The 22459-nt window shown below is 47.2% G+C and overlaps 1 protein-coding gene across 1 annotated transcript in view; it reads left to right on the top strand.

The window, feature by feature from the left end:
* PANX1 (pannexin 1) overlaps positions 1 to 21192 on the top strand; it is a 39037-nt gene extending 17845 nt beyond the window's left edge. The window contains exons 2-6 of the mRNA XM_032641516.1: positions 6848 to 6987; position 7625; positions 18135 to 18357; positions 18997 to 19655; positions 20213 to 21192. Of these exons, the coding sequence (XP_032497407.1) occupies positions 6848 to 6987; position 7625; positions 18135 to 18357; positions 18997 to 19655; positions 20213 to 20292 (1103 nt within the window). The 3' untranslated portion in view covers positions 20293 to 21192. The remainder of the gene's footprint in view (positions 1 to 6847; positions 6988 to 7624; positions 7626 to 18134; positions 18358 to 18996; positions 19656 to 20212) is intronic.
* Positions 21193 to 22459: the final 1267 nt, after the last annotated feature.

The raw sequence follows: 22459 nt of genomic DNA, 5'->3' as shown, positions 1-22459 counted from the left end.
TCACTGGACAGTTGTCAGGTTTTACATTGGGTTAATGCAAGTTCTTCCTTTGTGTGGTCTAGACGTTCTGCATGTACTAAGGGACTGGATTCTCCACCTCAGGAAAGCGACACTTCAAACCGCTGCTTAGTTGTCTAGTCTGTTCTTCTGGGTATAGTGCTGGCCTCGTGGTTCCTTCAAGCTGCGGTCCCTGTCTAGCTCCCTTTTCACTTCCGCTCTTGCACTTAGCAGGCTGTGTAATATTATATTGTTTACGCCATCATTCTTGACTGAATTAAAGGAGCCCTGCAGTTTCCATCGGAGGCTCGCCACCTTAACTGTATGTTCCCTTGGCTTTCTGCCCTGTAGTCACAAATCCTGGACCATGTGGTCCGGGCTGTTACTCCCCTCCATACGTGAGAGCATTGTGCACTGATGGGCCTTTGTCTAAAGCAGAAAACTATTAATGCAGAAATGCCAAACAGTTTATTGTTTGGGATGGGTAGTGAAGTATCTGGGGACTTCTTGGGTCTCATTTAGAAGATAAAACTAGATTACGCCCATTTTATCAAGGAGCAGATATTAGCTCTGGTTGGGTTGTCTTTAAAAGCCAGGCTTAGCTGTGGGAAAAAAGAGAACTGGTGAATCAACTTGGTTTAAAGGAAAAGAAAACTATCATTCCAATTCAGTTTTTTCAGTTTGGGCTACAGAGAGTACTTATATATTTTCACACTGGTTTAAAACACCTGTGCCGTGGGGTCAGTTCCCGCAAAGCAAAAGTGAAGGCAAGAATGGACCATTTGGGACTTTATTTATTTGCTTGTGTTTGACGCTAGAGGTTGGTTTGAAGTCGCCTGGAAAGGTGAGAGGGGAGGAATTTGTTTCTTTTTTAGAGAGAGAAGTAGTCCTGAGATTCTTGGAATTTTACTCTATTTTATCAGGGTTGGGCTCTCTGAGTATATGGCAAGAAGCCATCCTTTGGGACAGACTTCATTTGGTCTTATGTTGGTGTCGAAGGTGCTTGAAACAGATTCAGGCCTGTTTCACCCTTATGAGTTCTTGTTACTATTTCATGTTTATTTTTAAGCGCTGACCACTACCCATCTCTTTCTCTACCACACAATCAGGGTCCCTTTCTATGTGATTATTCCCATTGAACTTGAGAGTTTATAATACAGTTGTTTTCAACTTTTTTGGCAACCTTAAAATATAGCAAGAACTTTCAAATTCAGTGCTTCATAGGTTGTATTATGACCTACCTGGATCCCCCGGGTATGTGTATATATGTGTGTGAATGGTGTGTGTGTGTATCATTTACATTAAAGTGAAATAGAACTGAGTTTTAGTTTTGCAAAATAAAAACATTTTGCAAACTTTTAAAATATTCTATCGATAGTAATGACTGCTGTGTTCCCTTTCTGCCTCCCAGAAACAGCAAGCCCAGGACTTACTGTTTTGTTCAGAGAAACTTATCCTGTCTCCCTCCTTCTCTTTCGACCTTCTCTGACCCAACTTTCTTCAATAACCTGTGCTTCTTGCCTCCTCTTCCTCGTGTTGGGAAGGTTTAAGATGGAAACCTGGGTTGATACCCCATCTCTATAACGCACTAGTCACGAAGTCCTCACTTTCCCCATTTTAAAATGGGGTCAGAGTACACAACAAGGGGTGGTTCCTTTTTCTTGCTTCTGCTGCCCCTTCACTCTCTTCACTGTGCTGGTTACCAGGTTAGAATCTCTTCCGTTTGAAAATTCCTCTAATGTCCTCCCAGGCAGTTAACTAGATCTTTCTATTGGTGTGTTGTTAAACTTGCGATTTTGGTGAGTTGCATTAACTTCTCAGGAAGCCTGATTCCTGCACTACCCTGACAGTTGCATGTAGCATTTAAATGCAGAAGCAACGCAGATAACTTATTCCCACACCACACCCGGGGAGGGAGGATGCATATGTTTGTCAGAAGATGCTAGGGGCTGGCTCAGAACTCACAGCCCTTCAGATGTGGGCCCTCCTAACCAACTGGGTGATAATAATGAGAAGAATGAAAAGAAAGCTTATCCAAAAAAGAGGGACAGCAAAACGAGGCCAAAGCCCCTCTGGATGGGTTGGACCAGGAACAGAGAGCCTTGCACTAGCCTTGCACTAGCTAGTGTTGGTGCCACGGAGAAGCTGCTGGGCTGGCCCACCTCCCTGGCTCCTGTCCTGTCTCCCCTCAGGCTGTGTTACCCTCTGGTTCTCCACCAGCTGCGTCTGTGGTACAGGAACAGGTTTTAGCTGGGCTGACACTTAGGAGAAGGGGTGACCCGCGCCCTGGGCTCCAGACCGGGGCCCGGAGAGTGGGTGGAGGGATGTCTGTGACGTGGGTCACTTGTTAGCAGATGTTGCAGCTGCTGCCACGGAGCCCCCGGAGCACGTGTTTCCTGCCCATGATCTTTCGTTCTATCCGGCCAGACACATATGGAAAGCCCACAGCTCTGTCTGCACTCTCAGCTGGACAGAAGCAGTGGTATTGTTCTTGGTGTAAAGCCAAAACTTATTTCTTGGTTTCTGTACAGTTGTGAAAGGCGATGGAGATCTCACTTAAAGCTACTCCCTAGAAACCAGAGTGCCCTCATTCAGCCAACGTGCGGCAGAGCGGAGTGGAAAGGGCATGGGACCCAGGCTGGAGGATCACTGTGGATTAGGGACTCTGTTTCCTCAGCTGGGATAGTGGTATCTGACAGGGAGACTTGACTGTTAGTTGAGATACTATTTATCATAGTACTTGGGAACGTTCAAAGCACTCAGACAGGTGTTATTTATTTGATACAGGGTGCTCTATGAAGTTGAGAGGGAGGGAAGGAGGGACGGAGGGAGGGAAAGAGAGAGAGAGAGAGAGCGAGGGAGAGAGAGAGAGAGTGTGTGTGTGTGTGTGTGTGTGTGTGTGTGTGTGTGTGTGTGTATGTTCACTCTGCTAGTCAAGCGTTGAGATATTACTAGAGGAGATAAGACGTGCATGTCCGTACAACATGGTTGAAGGTGATTCTCTGTCTGTGATGGCTTTAAAGGGCTCTGGGAGTTGAGTGGGGACAGTTTCATGCAGAGGGTGATATCTGAGCCGGGCTTTGAAGGATGGGCCATGGAGGTGGACATGGAGGGGCATTGACTTTAACAAGTATTGGAGAGAGGGCCCCCCGGGCAGAGGGATTGATGTGAGGAAAGGCACAGATTTAGGAGCAGATGGGGCCTGTGCAAGCCACAGCAATAATTGGGTTGGACTGGAGCATCGGTTTGGATTTGTCTTCTGGGTGACGGGGAACCGATGAAAGAATGTTGAGCCAGGGGAGTGTCAAGATCAGAACTGAGCTTGAGGGTGAATGATCTGGCAACAGTTTAAAAAGGTGGACGAAGGAGACCGGAAGCTCTCCTTACTGGAAGACTGCTAGGAAAATATATAAAACACCTGTTTGCCTCCCAAAATTATTGGTTTTTTTCTTCCAGTTTTACTGAGGTGTCATTAACAGACAGCACTGTATAAGTTTAAGGTGCTCAGGGCAATGATCTGACTTACATGCGTCCTGAAATGATCACCACAGTAAGTTTAGCGAACACCCGTTGTCTCATACAGATACAAAATAAAAGGAAAAACAATTTTTCTTTGTGATGAGAACTCTTAGGATTGGCTCTCTTCACCACTTTCATATAGAACGTACAGCAGTGGTCCTTATATGTGTCATGGGGCATGTTACGTCCCTAACACTTATTTACCTTATAACCGGAAGTTTGTACATTTGACAGCCTTCATCCAGTTCCCCCGCCCCCCCCGCACCTTCCACCTCTGGTAACCACAAATCTGATCTCTTTTTCTATGAGCTTGTTTGTTTGTGAAGTACAATTGACCTACAACACTGTGCTAGGCCCTGGTTCGCAACATAGTAATTTCGACATTTTTATCCGTTACAGAATCATCACCCCCCAATATCATTTTGAAGAGTAAATGAGATAAAGGATGTGGAGTTAACATCTGGAGATGAATCACGATGGTCCAGGTCCCGAACATCCTAGCCGCACGGCTGCAGCTGAGCCTCCTGACATGTGCTTTTAGGCCGGGCTAGGCTGTCAGGCCCTGGGGGAAGGTGTAGGGCTGCACAGCCCAGCTCGGGCAGGTCCCTGCACCCTCCCGCTTGGACCTCCTGCAGGTCCCTCCCTTTACTCCTGCCCCTGCCTGGTTCTTGACTTCCTTTGTTTCCCGTTTCTGGCCTGGGAATATCCAATACCCGGGGCTTGATCTGCTCCTTTTCTCAGATTTGACCTTGACCCTTGCTAGGAAGCTCTGCCCGTGCTGGTTAGTTGGAGTAACCGAGTGTTCAAACCACCCTGCTCCACCAGGCTCCCGGGACCTCCTCCAGCTCGGCCTTGTTGGAGTGACTGGTCCAGAGAGGAGCATTTTAAGAGACTGAGAGTTAGATACACATTCAAATTCTGATGCTACCACTGACTTCCTCGGATGAGGGATTGCTGAATTACTGTGAGCTTCGGTTTCCTCCAGGGTAAAATGAAGATAAGACCTATCTATCTGTCTATTCCCCTCCCTCGATTTGGTTGTGAGGTTTAAATGAGGTAATGTAATGATTTAAAGGTGGCGTGGTGTCCTGTGAATATTGGTTGCCTTTTCTTCTCATCTTCCATTCCAGATGAAGAATATTTACTTAGGAGCTCAACGTGTGCTCAACCTCTGTCTGTAGACTCTGTTAAATTTCCTTTCTTCTTCGTTTGCAAAAGCTTTGGTGTGAAAAAGTTGAGTTATTTATGCTCCAACAGTTTCCATCACTGCCCTGGGGGAGGCCCCTGACGTCCCAGGACAACTTGAAGCACTTTTCCTATGGAAAGAAGGTTACTAGATGCTGGCTACATGCACGAGGACTACAGGCCAGACGGGTTTCCATGAAATCCTAACAGCATTGTCCCTTTTCAGGAGAATGTGTTTGGACAGATCCTGCTAAGCAAGCATCTTGCCAGAAACCATCCATCTATAACCTGGGGCCTGTCTGTCCTTCTTACAGTATCTGCTGTTTTATGCCCAGTAAGCCTTGGTGTCTGGACCTCATTAGAAGCATTTAACAGAGGAATACTGATGCAACAGCAGAGTGAGGCTGGCCCCGGGGTCCTGTGCTATCCCGATTGCTCTATTTTTTATAAAACGTAAGAACTCAAGTTTAATGGGATAAGAGTTGGAAGGGACCTTAAATGTCTTTCCCACCCCCAACTCATATTTAAACCATTCCTGGTTGGCAAGAAGTTACCCTATTAGAGGATGCTTTCAGAAAGTGTGTGACTTTTCACAGTCATCTCCAAGGGCTCTATCTGAGAAGTCCCTTCTTGACGTCTGTGGGCATAAAGGCACCTTATGAAGAAGAGGGGGTACTCAGAGCCTGGCCTGTTGCACCCCCTTCACCACAAGAATCTACTCTCCAGACAACATACCCATCACCACCCTCTCCTGTCACAAGTATAAAGGCCGACCCCTCACCAGAGGAGGGCGACCCTTTGAGGCTTTTTATGTCCCTCATAAAGGGACCAGGGAAGTCCAGCTCAGTGTCTTCCTACTGTCCTGTCCTCTCTGCAGGGTGGGAGGGAGAATGGTGGGCACCCCCTCCTCCATCTTTGAAGCTGTGACAGAATCTGCCTGCCACTTGGTACAGAAGGATGTGCCGTGTACAACTGCCGGGAACCAGGTAACACTACTCAGAATCTAGACGTTAACGTCATCCCCATTTGGAGATCCCTGGCTTTGTAAGTAAGTGACCTGAGGTCACCCGGCTGTGAGGGTCAGAGTTAGGTTCAGATGCAGCTAACATCAGAGCCCAGGCACTTGGCACTCCCCCGCTGTGCAGGCTGTGGAAGAGTGTGTCAGCTGTCCCCCAGCAACTGGTCCCTGTGCCTGGAAGGGACATATGTTCCTGTACCTGCTTGATGGGGCAGGGGAGTGGGGCTGGGCTCAGGACAGGCTCAGCACCAGGCCCTCTGCCTGCTGGCAAGGAGGGGAGACACGGCTTCAGCCCTGCACCCTGAAAGTCCTACTGGCCTGTTTTCCACGGTGACTCATGTGAGTCGGGAGGCACTCAGGGGCATGAAGAATCTTCCAGGTAGTAACGGTAGCCTTTGCGGAGCGATGTAGTTCTCAGTTTGCAGAGGAGAAAACCGAGGTCCAGAGCTCCTTCCCAGAAGAGCAAGTTAACGGCAGAGCCTCGAGTGGGACCCAGCGCTCCTGGTTTCCCATCCCACGCCCATCTCCCTGCCTGCAGGCTTGCAGTTTGGAGCATCTGCCTTCTGAGTGGAAACCACTTGGACTGCAGTTTGGGCCCGTGCCTTCTTTTTTCTTAGAGGAGTTGGAAAACGGTCGATTTGCCGTCCAGTGGTGTATTACCAAATGTTCCATCAGCCTTCTCGTCCTCAGGCTGAATGTCCTTTGTTTCTTTGCCCTAAAAAGGACTCCTTTTCTGGTTCAATTTTCTGCATTGACTCTCCTCCTCGCTTCCTACTCCCCGCCCTATAACCCTCTCCTTTCTCTCAATCCTCACCCCAAATTAAACCAACTCAGCGTGTTTCCTTTGCACTTTTCCTTTATGATGGTTTCACTTCTTTCAAGGGTTTTTCCCCACCTGAGCCCAAGCTGCTGTCATGACCAGTGTTGGCCAGAAAGCTCGCAAATATTCAGCTTTACTGCAGACTTGGGGGTTTGGTTTTGGTGCTGGCCTCGCTCCTGTAGTGGTGTTTGGTGACTTAACAAACACCTGAAAGTCTGAGGCAGGGAGGGAGGGATTACGGGTGGGGCAGGAGGGGTCCAGACACCTGCACTTTCATTTACTTGGAACAATCTGTTTTTGCTTCTTAGGTACCCAAATAAGCTGCTTCTCCCCCAGTTCTTTCTCGTGGCGTCAGGCCTCCTTCGTGGACTCTTATTGCTGGGCAGCCGTCCAGCAGAAGGACTCCTTGCAGGGTGACTCTGGAAACCTTCCATTGTGTCTGCATAAGGTAACTGGGGACATTGCACATCTCACCTGTTTGCTTTATAGATGCGGGAACTGAGGCCCAGAGAGGCTGCACCAGTCCAAAGCCACATGGATGCGTGTGGCCAACCAGGGCTGTAACTCAGATCGTAAAACTGTAGCACATTAAAATCAGAAGGAACCTCAGAGATTACTTGGTCCAGCACCTTCCTTGAGCAGATGGGAAACTGAGGCGCTCCTTGATTTTAGCTCCATAGTCGCCGGCACCTCATGTGTCTCGGTGGCCTTTCTACCCTTGATGCCCAGCGGTGTCAACCATCTGAGGCTCTCAGTACATTTTTTATGCCTCAGTGAGCTTCGTTAGAGAACAGCAGAGTTGGGACTCAGAGCTTCGGCCAGCTCCTATTCCACCACACACAGGGTCTCTTGGAAAAAGTAAGGACCCACGTAGAGGTCAGTAGCTTCCAGCGCATGTGTTACTGCAGCATCGAGAAGCCCAGGGATGATTCCATCTGGGGGTACTAATTGCAGCACAGCTTTTGGAACACATGCCTTTGCTTTCTGATGGGTCCACATGCTGCAAGGAAGGGGAGATGCTACCTGGGAGACACCAATGTCCTGCAGAGAACAGGAGCAGGTCAGCAGCTCCGTGGTCGGGGGAGTGTGGAGGCAGGGCTCACAAAGGCTGGGCAGTGTGGAACTTGGGCCAGAGTTGGCAGGTTTGTGCAGCAGGACGTTCTCTGAGCGATGAAGCAGCTCCGCTGGGTCTTCTCCATACTCGTGAAAGTAGGACTTTGTTTCAGCCTGTCATTACTTTCAGCCACTGGTTCTTTTGTTCATCGTGCAAATGAATAGAATGTTTGTGCATCTTTAGCATCCACCAAGGAAAGCATGGTGTGTTAGCTTTTTTTTTTTTTTTTTTTTTTAATATATTTTTGGCTGCGTTGGGTCTTCGTTGCTGCATGCAGGTTTTCTCTAGTTGTGGCGAGCGGGGGCTATTCTTTGCTGCGGCGTGTGGGCTTCTCATTGCAGTGGCTTCTCTTGTTACAGAGCATGGGCTCTAGGCATGTGGGCTTCAGTAGATGTGGCACATGGGCTCAGTAGTTGTGGCGCATGGGCTTAGTTGCTCCGCGACATTTGGGATCTTCCCAGACCAGGGCTCAAACCCGTGTCCCCTGCATAGGCAGGTGGATTCTTAACCGCTGCGCCACCCAGGAAGTCCCGGTATGTTAGCTTCTAAAAAGCCAAAGACTGATGTTTGTTTGACTCTCTCCTGCCTCGACCTGTTGCTGAACAGTCAGCATACTTCTTTTTTAAAAAGAACAGTTTAAGTCCTTTGCTGTGACTCAGGCTTGTTTCCCTCATGTTTATGTATTGCGTGCCATTTGGCACAATGATGCCCTACACTGACTCCTTTCTTCTTTGGGGTTGGGCTTTTCTCTTTGGCTTTCGGCCTTAGCGTCAGTTGGGTCCTCATCAACTTTGCATGACGTAGTAGCCCAGGCAGCGAGTAATAAGGATCTTCCGTATGAATGGGCACAGTTCTAGAAACTGAACATCTTTGTTTGCAAATCTAAATGCATGCTGTTGTAATTTAAATCTGTCTGTTTTAATGGTCTTCTGAGAATGGAAAGTTGTAATCAGTGGCCGGGCTGGAGATTGATGGATCCACAGAAGAAGAATGTATATTATGGGATTGTCCAATGTAAGAGTTGGCAGGGATGTTTAGAGACTGCAAAACCTTTAGAGTAAGAAGAAATTCAAAGATTGTGATCCAAATGCATTTTACACGTGAGGATAAGGACACCTTGAGAGGTCACGCCCAGGAGTCACAGGACTAGTTGCTGGCTGTAAGATGAGAATCAGTTCTCTGGGCTCCCACTGCCCCTGCAGGATAGGAGGGGAAGTCTTGTAGAGCAGCGTGGGTAGTCAAGCTTAAGTTTTCGATGTTAATGAAAGACGAAGGAGCTCTCTTTCTGGTGATGGTAGTCTAGCTTGTTTTCGTGGAAGTTTGGCTGAGGATCTGTGCAGAGTTCTTGCCAGATTCACAGGGCTGGAGACAAAGATTGAATAGCCCAAGTTGGAAGGACCCTGGTCAACACCGTAGGCTTGAAAGGCCATCGCTGAGGAGTGAGGGGTGATCCAGAGTTCAGCCAGCCCTCATAGGGTCTAGAGTCTTGGTTCAGAGCATTTCAGTGTCGGTTGAATGAAGAAGATTTGGGATTGTCAGTGTCTCTAGTCCACCTGCCAGCCAGAAGCAGAAACAAGCCAGTCCTCCCTGGAGGAAGTAACTTCTCCAGAGCCTCAGATTCTCGCTCCGGTTTTTCACCTGTGATGTTCAGCACTCAATCAAAAACAACCAGAGCACGAGAGGAAACCCAGAAGTAGAAACAGACCCACAGGAGATCCAGATAAGGTAGGAGGATCTTACCTGGATAAGTGTGACTTTCTTAGCCAGGCCAGATTCTGTAATCACAGCTGCCTTATTTTCACATTGATGCCTTTTCGAGTGGTGTGTGTATGTGAGAATGTATACACATCGTAAGATTCACCGTGTCAGCCATTTTTACGTGTGCGGTTCAGTGGCATTAAGTACATTCACGCTGTTTTGCAGCCATCGTCACCACCCATCTGAACCTTTTCGTCTTCCCAGACTGACACTCCGTACTCATTAAACACTAACTCCCTGTCTCCCCTTCCCCAACCCTGGCAACCACCACTCTGCTCTCTGTCTCTTTGAGTCTGCCTACTCTAGGTACCTCATAGAAGTGGAATCAAATAATATCTGTTCGGTTTGTGTCTGGCTTATTTTCACTTAGCATAATGTTTTCAAGTTTCCCCCCGTGTTGTAGCATGCGTCGGAATCCTCTTCCTTTTAAAGGCTGAATAATATTCCATTGTATGCATACGCCACATTTTGTTTAGCCATTCATCCATCAGTGGCTACTTGAGTTGCTTCCACCCCCTTGCTTTTGTGAATAGTGCTGCTGTGATCATGGGTGGATAGATATCTGTTCGAGTCCCTCCTTTTGGTTCTTTTGAGTACATGCCCAAATGTTGGGCTGTTGGATTCTTTTTCAAGTTTAGAAAGCTTATCCTGTTGGTTTCTTTTGGCCTCTCCACACTCGATGGACTCATGAATCTTCAGCTGGCTGGGACCACGTCCTCCAGGCTCCTCATTTCACAGAGCGGATGCGGAGGACAACGGCAGGCGATTGTCCAGAGTCCAAAGTCCTTGTCCAAAGTCCCATGGCCAGACGGGTTGAGCCCATGGCCTCTGTCAGATTTCAGGTGTTTTTCACATGTGAAAAGGTACAGGTTTGTGCGGCTTTAGAAATCTAGACTCTCACCTGTTAGTGAAAGTTACCAGTTGGTGAACTTTAGCTCGGCCCCAAGAGGGTCTTCCCAGCAGAAGAGCTGTCCAGTGGGGGAGCCCACTGTTGACCCAGGAGGTCCTTAATTCAGGGTGGACGTGGAGATGTGTGTCGTCTTCCCATATCTTTACTCCTCACTCTGTCTGTGCTTCCGTCATGTAAAAACCCACCTCCTTAGATTAGCTCTTCGTTCTCGACACCGAGCTACATCATCCCCACCCCCTCATTCATTCAGGACTTCGGTGAGAGTTCTTTACCCTAGGGTGCCTTCTGCGCCCTCCCAGATACACAGCTGATGCACCATTCTCTGTCTCCAAGGACTTTCACCCCCTTGCCGCTTGTCACCGTTCCGGTGGCTGCCTCGCTCTGTGTGCCCCATTACCTGGAGGTACGGTAGGACATCCCACTCCCTACTGCCACCTCCTGCCCTCCAAGGCCCTCCCCCACCCCCTTCAGAGCAGACAGAAGCTCGGACACGAGAACACCCTCAGCTCCCTGCCATCACACGTCCCTGATGTCCCCATGCAGCACCAGCCTTCTCTGTCCTTTTGGTGAATGGATGAGGCCCCTTCTCCCGAACGAAGCTGCTCTCCTGTGTGACCCACTGTGCTCGGGATCCCCCTCTCCATCTTTCTCCTCTGCATCCTCAACCCGTCCCTTCTCGCAGGCTCTCTTCCCACTGACATTTTAGCATGTCCATCTCCACCAAACTGGTCTTGCCCAGGGTCACCCACGACCTCACTGTTGCTAAGTTAATTCTCACTCGCAGGGGCTTATGCTACTTGGCTTCTCTCTGACATCCAGTCTGGTGGACCATGCCCTCCTGCAGATGCTCTCTTGACTCTCCGGTTAGAGTCTCCCTTTGTCCATCTCTGAGAAGTTGGAGTTCTGTCCTAGGCCACCTCCTCTGCACCCTCTCCCTGGACCATTTCATGTCCCTGGTTTCAGTTTCTTTCCATGGGCTGTTCACAGCCAGGTCTTTGTCTCCAACCCAGCCTTCTCTCTCTCTCTCGTTTTTTGTTTTTTTTTTTTGCGGTACGCGGGCCTCTCACTGTTGTGGCCTCTCCCGTTGCAGAGCACAGGCTCCGGACGCGCAGGCTCAACGGCCATGGCTCATGGGCCCAGCCGCTCCGCAGCATGTGGGAACCTCCCGGACCGGGGCACGAGCCCGTGTCCCCTGCATCGGCAGGTGGACTCTCAACCACTGCGCCACCAGGGAAGCCCCCAGCCTTCTCTCTTGAGCTCCAGATCCACACACCCAGCTGAACCCTGAACTTGAACACTTGAAGGTCTGGCACGCGACTCCGGCCCAGCTTGTTCAGAGCTGAACTTCTGTTTCCTGCCTTTCCCCACTGTGACCTCAAGCTCAATTAATGACACCACCAGCCACCCTGTTACATCAGCCAGAAGTCTGAGGGCCATTCTGACTCTTTCTCCACTGAGCCCCATCGGGTCTGTCTTCATAAGGAGCTCTTAAACTCTTCATCCTTCTCTCCAGCCCCTAGGGCAGCAGCCGTCCTCTTGTCCATCTTGCCGCTGTCATTCCTACTCTACTACCCCTTGCCACATAATCACAGGTGTTCTTTTTTTGCCTGACTGTCATTTCCCTAACAAAACCCTCCAGTGTCCCTATGAAATGTCTTTAATTCTTAAAAAAACAAAACAAAACAAAAACTATTCTGGCTAACAAGGTTCAGTCTCCCTCTGGCCCTTGTGAACCACCGCAGCCTCACTTCCAAATCCGGTGAACTCCTAATGCATTTTCCCAGTCTCAGCTTAAATATCATTTCCACCTAGAAGCTTCCTCTAAACCTCTAGACTGAGGGTTGTTGCCAGTTCAGACTGCTTCAAGGGCCAGGTGGGTCAATGTGACGCATCCAGGAATAAAACTGTGGGCTTGCTGTGTAGACAGTAGACTACATGCCCTGCCTCAGACTTTCAGATCCTACAAATGGGCCACTGGCCAAGCAGAATATCAACTGCACTCCACCCTGGTCTGTGTTGCTTGGTTGTGTATTCCCAGAGCAGCCCGTACTTTTCCTGGAATCACCCTGGGACATGGTCCTTACTTGCCTTAATTCTCCTTAATTGATTCTTTATTTCCAAGACTCTAAGTTCCATGCAGGCGGAGACCATGATGTGTCTTGTTCATCACTGTACCCCGAGAACAATGCACCGTCCACAGTGGGTGATCAGAACACACATGTGGAAGGGAGGAGAGGAGTGAGGTAGCTTGCAGGTCATGATCAGAACCAGACTTAGGTCTCTAGAGGCATTCTGACTGGTGCTCACAATGAGCGGGTTAGAGGCACAGGGTTTATGTGAACACTTCTCAACGCACTTCTGAGGCCAGAGTTAAAACCAGGAGACCCAAATTCCTCCCCCCGCAAAGAAGTTACTCAGTGTAATATTGAAGTATGTACTGGTGTAGTTTATGGCAGTGGTATAACTCATGCTGTCATCCCTCCCCACCTACTTCTTTCATTTCTCCTGCCCTGTTTCTCCTCCCTTTCTCTTCTGCTCCATTTATTTCTAGTAGCCTCTAGTATCTGAGGAGTCGTCTCTGGTGGAAATATGGGTTCATTCATCCAAGGGGCCAGCAGGTGGCACTCTAGGACTGTTTGACAACTGGCCTTTTTGGGTGTTCTGGTCTCTTTGTTCAAGTTCATAAAGTAAGCAACTGTTAGGCAAGATTTCTTTCTGAAACAGAAAAGCCAGTTTTTGACTGAAAAACAAAAACAAAAAACAACAAGAAAATAAAATGAACAGAGTTGTCAAATTTTGCTGTATTTCCGTTAAGTGGATTCACAGAAACTTAGTTGCAGGGCTTCTCTGAGGCTTCCAGACCAGAGTTTTTCAAACCTTAGTATTATCTGTGTGAAAACACAGGGTCCTAGGCCCCATCCAGAACACAAGTTGGAACCTGTGGGGTTAAGGCCAGGAATGTGGTTTTTTATCTACTTTTTAGGAGAGTCTGCTTCTGCTGGGCCAGCTTGGCTTCCAGTGTAGACACCACTCATCTAAACCAGTGTTTCCCAAACTCTGTGTGCACGTAGATCACCTGGAGATCTTATTGAAATATAGACTCAGATTCAGCAGGTCTGATGGGGGCCTGCATTCTGCATTTCTAACAAGCTCCCAGGTGATACTGAGGGTGCTTGTCTGTGGACCACTCTTTGCAAAGCAAAGGTCCAGGGCAGGGGCTGGCAAACTGACATACACGCTCCGGCCAAATCCAGCCCATCACCCATTTCTGCAGATAGTTTTATTGGAATACAGCCATGCCCATTCATTTACACGTTATTACCTGTGTCTGCTTTTATACTATGACTGAGTTGCCTAGTTGTGACAGAGGCCCTATGGCTCACAGGCATTTCCCGTCTGGCCCTTTGCGGGAAAAGGTTTGCCCATCCCTGATCTAGAGCTCTGAAGCCCTCCCAGATGATCCAGTGAAAGAGAACTCCCTGCCTCACATGACAGTCCATATCATGTTCGTACAGATCTTTAGGAAGGTTTTTCCTTGCTTCCTTGTAACTTGGTTCTAATTCTCTTGACAGGAGTCTTTTCTTCTTTCACACACAAATGCTCTGCTTGCCATCTTCTCTTTGACAGGTCTCTCCTCCTGTTAGGTCCCTTCCAGAATGTCACCCAGCACGAAGCCTGCTGCCTTGGGTGTCTTCCCTTGAGTGCAGAATAGAATGACATACCCCCTTAATTCTCTCTCCTCTTCAGTAGTTGTGGCATGTGGGCTCAGTAGTTGTGGCTCGCAGGCTCTAGAGCACAGGCTCAGTAGTTGTGGTGCATGGGCGTAGTTGCTTGGCGGCATGTGGGATCTTCCCGGACCAGGGCTCGAACCCGTATCGCGTGCATTGGCAGGCGGATCTTAACCACTGCGCCACCAGGGAAGTCCCCATAATAGTGCTTTATGGGTTCTTTGTTGTTTTGCCTCACTGTACTTTAAGACATAGCTCAGACGTTACCTCTTTTACAAAGGCTTGCCTCACCTCCCCAAGGACATCTCTGTTCCCTCAGTACTACATATTTTGTGATCATCACTTTTACGTTTTGATTATTTAATTATTAGCTGGTATTCCCACCTGACCTGTGTGGTCCTGGGGCAAACTGTGCACTTCCTCTTTGGGGCCATGCTCCCAGCCCACTGCCTAGTACCTGGCAAGTGCCCAGGAGATATTTTTGAATGAATTTACCCATCTGCATTTAATCCCATAAGACGTGATCACATCCTTTTCACGGGAGGAGTCGCTCAGTCCTAATTGGATGTTCCTTTGCCTTAGATGAGCTAGAGGGGATTTGAACAGGGAGGGAGGCTGGGGCGCATCCCTCCAAGGTCCCTGCCATCTGGAGGCCTGTTGTTCTAACTACAACCCTTTCCAGAAACAAAACAGGATTTTAAGGCAGATTAAAAAAGAGACTTTTCAGTCTCTTTTCGGAGACTGAAAAGTGTACCAAGTTCTTGGTTTCACCTTGCTATGAGAAGCTTCACCAACTTTGGAATAGCTCAGCACTAACTAACATGGCATCGTACAGAATCATGCAATCATAGCTTTGAAAGATGCCAAGCATCTCAGAACCACTTGGGAGTAGACAGAGCTTCGAAACAAGCCGTTCCCATCCAGCAGATGTACTCATAAGGCTCGGTAGTTTTTCCATGTTCCTTATTTGGACAAAAGGATTTGAAAGACTATAATTTAATGCTTTTTTTGGATTCGCATTTCATTTGAATTCACTTTAAAGCCATCTTGCTGCAGATTCACTGCAAATCACCTTTTCATTTTTGATGAAAAAGAAAAAAGAGGTTTAACTATGGAGAAAAAACTAAGAAACGGGGCATTCAACTACATTCCCCTAGAGGTGATCAAGGTACAAGGATATTTTAGAAGAAAGCAAACACCTTTAAACATTCATTTTTCAAACTGCAGTGAACATTCATTTTTCAAACTGCAGTGAACATTCAGTGTTGAACTGTTCATTGGTGCTAATTATTACACGGTGTTGGCATGTTAGAAAAATTGCTACAGACTGTAAACAGTCACTTCCTACTTCACAAGAACAGTTCGAGATAAAATACTATTATTCAAATAGCTTTGAACCAAAAGTGACTTATACACATATTCCACAGCCCCAAGTTAGAAATAGTTTTCCCTCTGTGGTTCCCAAAGGAAATGTCTGGTTCTTTCAGTTATGGAAGCAGCACAAACTCTACGTCATGCAGTTAAATTTTTATACTAATGAGCACCCTTCAGAGTGACTAGGATTGAAGGAACACTGCGTTTCAGTGTAGCCAACTATGAATTATGTAGCCAAATGCAGCTAATCACAGCCTGTTGTGTGTGTCATTGTGTAGCAGCTCTTTGCAAATTGGATTAATAGTTGTTTGGTTTTGTTTGTTTGTTTTTGCGGTATGCGGGCCTCTCACTGTTGTGGCCTCTCCCGTTGCGGAGCACAGGCTCTGGACGCGCAGGCTCAGCGGCCATGGCTCACGGGCCCAGCCGCTCCGCAGCATGTGGGATCCTCCCGGAATGGGGCACGAACCGTGTCCCCTGCATCGGCAGGCGGACTCTCAACCACTGCGCCACCAGGAAGCCCGGATTAATAGTTTTGAGGACCCCATCCCATGCCAGAACCCCAAAGGGAAGCAGCTGCGTTGGTGAGGGCTTTGTGGAGTTTCTGAGCCATTTGTGCTGTTTCTCTTGCCCTTGGGGCAGGGATTCCTAAAGTGGGCTCCATGATAGCATCAGGAAGTCCACGAACTAGGATAAGAAGACACAGGGCAGCTTTATTTTTTATGTACCTCAAGCTAAAACTTAACATTAAAAAATATGTATGTAAGTAGGCAAGAATCTATAGTGGTATTAGTGCCATGTGTGACTGTCACCAACAGAAATCACAGCTATCTTAGAGTATTTTTACTCTTCATCACTTCAGAGTTACTGTGTTGTTGGACCATCTGTTAGATCCCATTAAATGTGTTGACAATGACGCACATACAAATTTGTCTTTTAATGTTGTGACAGCTATATATCAACATCATCCATTTCCTTTGCGAATTTATGTGTTCTTTTATGCATTTAAAAACGTTATTCTTCATGAAAAACAAGGAAAGACTGAGGAGCTGTCACAGAACCAAGGTGTCTAGGGAGACGTGACAACAAAATGCAATGCATACCCTGGATGGGATCTTGAAACAGAAAGAAGACAATAATGAGAACACTGGAGAAATCCAAATAAAAGCCTGAAATGTAGCTAATGGTAATGTACCAACGATGGTTCCTTCGTCTTGACAAGTGTGCCATGGAGATGTCCAACGTCAACAGAGGGGAAAACTGGATGAGGGTTATTCGAGAACGCACTGGACCATCTTTGCAACTTTTCTGTACATCTGATCTATAGTGAGAGTCACACTCTTGGTCTGCTGCCGGCTCCCAGAGAGGTCGGGGTGGGAGTTTTGTGTCAACTCAAGGCCATCGTAGCCTCTTCCTGTTACAGCTCTGAGCAGCTGTGGGAAAGAGACCAATCCAAAGGTAGGGAGGAGTTTTCCAGAGAAGTAAAATAATTTGCAGTGTATTATGGTGAAAGAGGCATGGTTCTGGGATCAGAAAGGTCAAGCTTCATATTCTGTCTCTATCACCAGCTTTGTGCTCTGTGGCCAGAAACTGCTCTGGGCGTCTTCTTTGCAGAGCGAGGCCATCGGCAACGGCTTTGCCAGGGTCATTGTGAGGATTGAGATAACGTGCTCACTCAGTAGCCTTTCCGTTGGTTTTAGCTGCTGTGTTTTAGTGCCTACGACGTGCCAGGCACCATGCAAAGCATTTTTCATAAATTATCTAATTTAATCTTTATAACACCTGTATTACGCGACCATTTGATAGATAGGGAAACTGAGGTCAAAGGCTCAGCAACCTCGCTGCGAAGATCACTCAGCTGAGTTTAATTTCAGATTCTGTTCTGGCTGCAGCTTCCTGGTCTTCTCTGAGGCTAAGCCTTTCCTTACCGCCCCGCGGACCTGGTTACTGGATGCACTTAGCTCTCTCTGACTTCTGAATCCCCTCTCATTTGTTTTGAATGTACATCGAGATCGGGTTGCTCCCCTCATAACTGTCACCCATTGTGGTTCTCCAGGCTTGAGATTATCTGGCTGTAAAATGAGGATGTTGGGTGGTCCTCACGGTCTGTCCACTATGGAAGTCTGTTCTGCATTTTGTGAATTTTACCTGCTTATTTCAGCTGTTTCACGGGATGATTACAGGATCACTGAAGCCAACATTTTTCTAATTGGTTTTGAGCAACGTTATGCATTTCTGTCATTCTCCCAAATTCCAGAGAGGAAAAGGACAGAATTCTAAAAGCCTTAGTGACCTCCTAAAACCATAGCAATTAAAAAAAAAAAAAAAAAGAAGAAGAACCCAGAGGCCACTGTGACATTTACATGTTCCTTAACTGCGATTTTGTCAAGGGATTATTCTAAAGACAGGGGAATCATTTTATTTTTTTGTTTCCTTCTGTAATTAGGGAGGAGACACCATGTGTCACCATGTAGCTGCAACGATTTCAAATTAAAGTCTATCGAAGTGGAGGGGAAAGGTAGTTACCAGTGTCACGTATTACCTGGACAGGTGAATTTAGCCATAAGAAGTAGTTATTGGGTAAGGAGCCTGACTTTCACAAGCGATGTGGGTACGCACTTTTGTGTCAAAATGAGAAAACCGCTAGCAGTGCTTAACATGGTTACTTCAGGGGGTGGTCTGTTGATCCCGTGGATTCACCCTCTTATTTTCAGTTTTCCCCTACATCCTGTTACTGGTGGCGATCCTGCTGTACCTTCCCTCCCTGTTCTGGCGTTTCGCAGCTGTTCCTCATCTTTGCTCAGATTTGAAATTTATCATGGAAGAACTTGACAAAGTTTACAACCGCGCAATTAGAGCTGCAAAGAGCGTGCGTGACCTTGACTTGAGAGACGGTGCCTGCCCAGCTCGAGAAGTTAATGAGAACCTGGGGCAAAGGTAACTTAGCCCCCAGCCGCTGGCCCATCAGGATTTGGGAATATGAGTTAGCAGCCCTGCTCCTGCCCATCTGGGCTTAGGGTTCTCACTACCAGTACATGGGGAGCTGTCATCCACCTGGCGACCCCCTTTGGGAGCCAGGAAGGCCCACTGCCCCAAATCTCACCCTCACTTGTCTGCCCCAGCACCTGTCGTCACATCAAGAGTCCTTCCCTTGGGGCTTCCCTGGTGGCGCAGTGGTTGAGAGTCCGCCTGCCGATGCAGGGGTCACGGGTTCGTGCCCCGGTCCGGGAGGATCCCACATGCCGTGGAGCGGCTGGGCCCGTGAGCCAGGGCCACTGAGCCTGCGTGTCCAGAGCCTGTGCTCCGCAAGGGGAGAGGCCACAACAGTGAGAGGCCTGAGTACCGCAAAAAAAAAAAAAAAAATTAAGGGGGGGAAAGTGTTTTATTATTGCTTTTCCTTTTTTTTTTTTTTATTTTAAAAAAACCTGATTTTATTCCCTGGTACTCTAGTGAAGTTACAGGTAGAGAAGTACGGGAGGGAAGGCATTGGAGATTTTCGGTGTGATACTGTTGAATGTGTTTCTATTTGACAGTCTTGGTTAAGGGTTTAAATTATTTTTATTTGTTTCTTTTCAGTTTGTGGGAGATATCGGAAAGCCACTTCAAGTACCCAATTGTGGAGCAGTACTTAAAGACAAAGAAAAACTCCAAAAGTTTAATTGTCAAGTACATCAGCTGTCGGGTGCTGTCACTCAGCATTATACTGTTAGCAGGCGTCTACCTGGGCTATTACTTTAGCCTCTCCTCCCTCTCGGATGAGTTCATTTGCAACATCAAATCTGGCATCCTGAAAAACGACAGCACTGTCCCCGATCGGTTCCAGTGCAAACTCATTGCCGTCGGCATCTTCCAGTTGCTGAGTTTCATCAACCTCGTGGTTTATGTCGTGCTGGCTCCCCTGGTGGTCTACACGCTGTTTGTTCCATTCCGACAGAAGACGGATGTTCTCAAAGTGTATGAAATCCTGCCCACTTTTGATGTTCTGCATTTCAAGTCGGAAGGGTACAACGACTTGAGCCTCTACATTCTTTTCTTGGAGGAGAATATTAGTGAACTCAAGTCGTACAAGTGTCTTAAGGTTCTGGAGAATATTAAAAGCAGTTGTCAGGGCATTGACCCCATGCTTCTCCTGACAAACCTCGGCACGATCAAGATGGACGTGGTTGATGGCAAAAATCCTGAGCCCGTGGAGATGATGGCAGAGGAGCAGGGGGACCAGACGGCAGATCTCAAAGGTAGGCTTAGCTCTCAGGGTGGAAGCTGCGGAAGCCCACGGAGCACCTCTGCAGCCGCCTTTTATGAATGACCGACAGTCTTTACCCCTGCCCACTGTTGTTAAACCGTTTTCCTGGTGTGGTTTTAGGTGAAATCCCTCAGTGCTGGGAGAGAGAGGGGAAAGCATTGGTGCTGCCCCAGATTTCCAAAGGAAAGCATCTGTGCTTTCTCTGGGCTGTGCTGTCTTCCTTCTCCTCATTCTCTGTCTTTCTTATACTCCATCTCTTGCTCAAGCATTCTTCTCTGATGTCATTCTTGCTAATTTTTGTCTTGTTTTACCGGCTTTTCTCCCTATACTGCCGATCGTCTTCTCTGTCACTCTCCAACGCTTACAAAAGGGACTGAGAGTTTATTGATTTAACTGTCGCCCTGACCCAACTTCTGCTGCTCTGCAACGAGGCTAAGATTAACTGGGTAAGGCAAAGACCAGGAGGTAGATTTATAGCAGAAGTTAATTAGCGCCGATGGGTCCTGCCGAGGGACTTCCGTCATAAATGCTTGTTTTCCATTTTGACAGATTTGAATGGACACAGTGGAACGAAAATAAATAACGGAGAGCAGAATGCTCGACAGAGGCTTCTGGATACTTCTTGCTGACGATTTTTTTCCCGTGAACTTAAGATCAGCGACCTGGGCAACATGGGATTCATTTTGGCTGAAGAACCTCTGGCAGGTACCCAGCTGGTTCGCAGTAGATGGTTCTCAGCAGAGATACTGGGTATGTCTTACTGAGTCCCTGGTGAAAACGATGGTCAACAAAACGTTGTGGAGGATGGTTCGTGAGCTTCCTACGAGACAACGTGGAGACAAGTAAGCCACAGCAAACGTAGATGTGTACGTCATCATCAGACGGAAAGTGGAAAGAGTAATCCTAGTAAGAGTAAGAGGCCTTTTAGTGCCTCAGAGAAAAACACCTTTATGTACAGATGGTGCAACAAGCCTCGGAGCTGCTGGAAAGCAAGGACTTTGGGATCCAATCACTTTGGAAGAGGTTGTCTGCAGGGAAGTCCTCTGTGGTCAAAAGCATTTGAGACAGGATGTTACTTAAACAAATTCACAGAACGCAGAAGGCTTAAAGTGAGGGACGTTTTGCCTATTACGATCAGAACGTATAAATGACATCTGCCACATGGGTGTGCTTGGAGCCAGAACAACTTCGCAGTTTATTTATATTTAAGAACATCTTTTAAAAATTCATTTAAATTTAGAATCGTGTGATGTCAAAATTGAGGCCATTTGGGAAGAACATTCTAGCATTGATGGGGAATTATAGACTAAATGTTACAAATGGGTATATAGTGTATCACCCAAGCATTGTTTCATAAACATTTAAGGCTGACCCAGAATATCAAAACCCTTTTTCCAATTCTGATCATGTAAATAGATCCTAACTATGTTTACATTTTATACAAAATTCTTAAAAATGACATCTGTGGGGTTTCCCTGGTGGCGCAGTGGTTGAGAGTCCGCCTGCCGATGCAGGGGACACGGGTTCGTGCCCCGGTCCGGGAAGATCCCACATGCCGCGGAGCGGCTGCGCCCATGAGCCATGGCCGCTGAGCTTGCGCGTCCAGAGCCTGTTGCTCCTCAACGGGAGAGGCCACAACAGTGAGAGGCCCACGTACCGCAAAAGAAAAAAAAGACATCTGTGGACCTCCCTGTTTTTATTCTTAGAAAGTTAATACATTGCTAGTGAATAATCCTCAGGAGCTTCAAAGTTTATGGATGGCTCTTAGGGACAGTTGTTTACCTGATCTAATTACATAAGCTGCTCTCCACCTTTCAGAATATTCACAAAAGCAGATTTTATTTATGCTTCTGTGATGGTTTCTGAGATGGAAAGCTAATGATAAATATCCAGGATGCAATCAGTGTTTTAAATTATTCTTACTTGCATAATATTTATTACCATTGAATAATAGTGTGACTTAGAAATGTCAGTAACCTAAATCATCAATTTTGCTGCATTTTTATATCACTATATCTGAGATATTATATTGCAGTTCTCTACACTGGTTTCTTTTTATAATTTGAAAATTTTCTGAAATATATTTTTCTGTGCTATCCTTCTTTTTTTTTTTTTCAAAAAGCTTCAACTTCTTTATAGATAGCCCCTAATTTATAGTTTGAAGTGGTAAAAATAGGTACATTATTTTAGGGGACCAGGGACTCTTTAAGCCCTGTCACATGTAATTCTTTAATTAGAGCCCTTAACCTCTGCATCCCCCCATCCCTACTCTCTGAGTTCCAATAACATCTGTGATGTCCCGGACATCACGCTAGTGACCAGCTATAAGGATGTGAATAAGGCAGGTCCTCATCTTTGAGGAGTTTAGAGACTAATAAAAGGCAGTGAAGACAGAGGCAGGTATCTAGAGGAAGAGTGACTACACTGAAGGCCCTTCCAGAAAACTCCCAGCAAATGCTCTGTGTTCTCAGGAGACACATATTGTTCTTCTCTTTCCCATCATTTCTGTAGCTGATGGTTTCGAGAGACTAGTTACAGTTCTTCCCAGAGGTTCTTGAGCCACGTATCCCCCAGGCTGAAGCTTAAACAAAACAGTAACACAGACTGATTTTGAACAGAAAGTGCTCCAATCACCTTTGGTACCTTACTTGCAGGGTTGGGGGAACCCAGGCCTTGGGGTACATGATGCTGTCCATGAAGAGTCATGGCACTAAGAGTCTGACGTGGATGTCTGCTCATACATTTTGGCTTGAGAAAAAGTGTTATTAGGCAAGTTAACTCCTCCATCCACTCCTC

This window comes from Phocoena sinus, chromosome 8 (assembly GCF_008692025.1).
Source record: "Phocoena sinus isolate mPhoSin1 chromosome 8, mPhoSin1.pri, whole genome shotgun sequence".
Classification (NCBI taxonomy): Eukaryota; Metazoa; Chordata; class Mammalia; order Artiodactyla; family Phocoenidae; genus Phocoena; species Phocoena sinus.
Note: the sequence above shows the minus strand (reverse complement) of the source record. Positions and strands in the feature narration are given on the sequence as shown.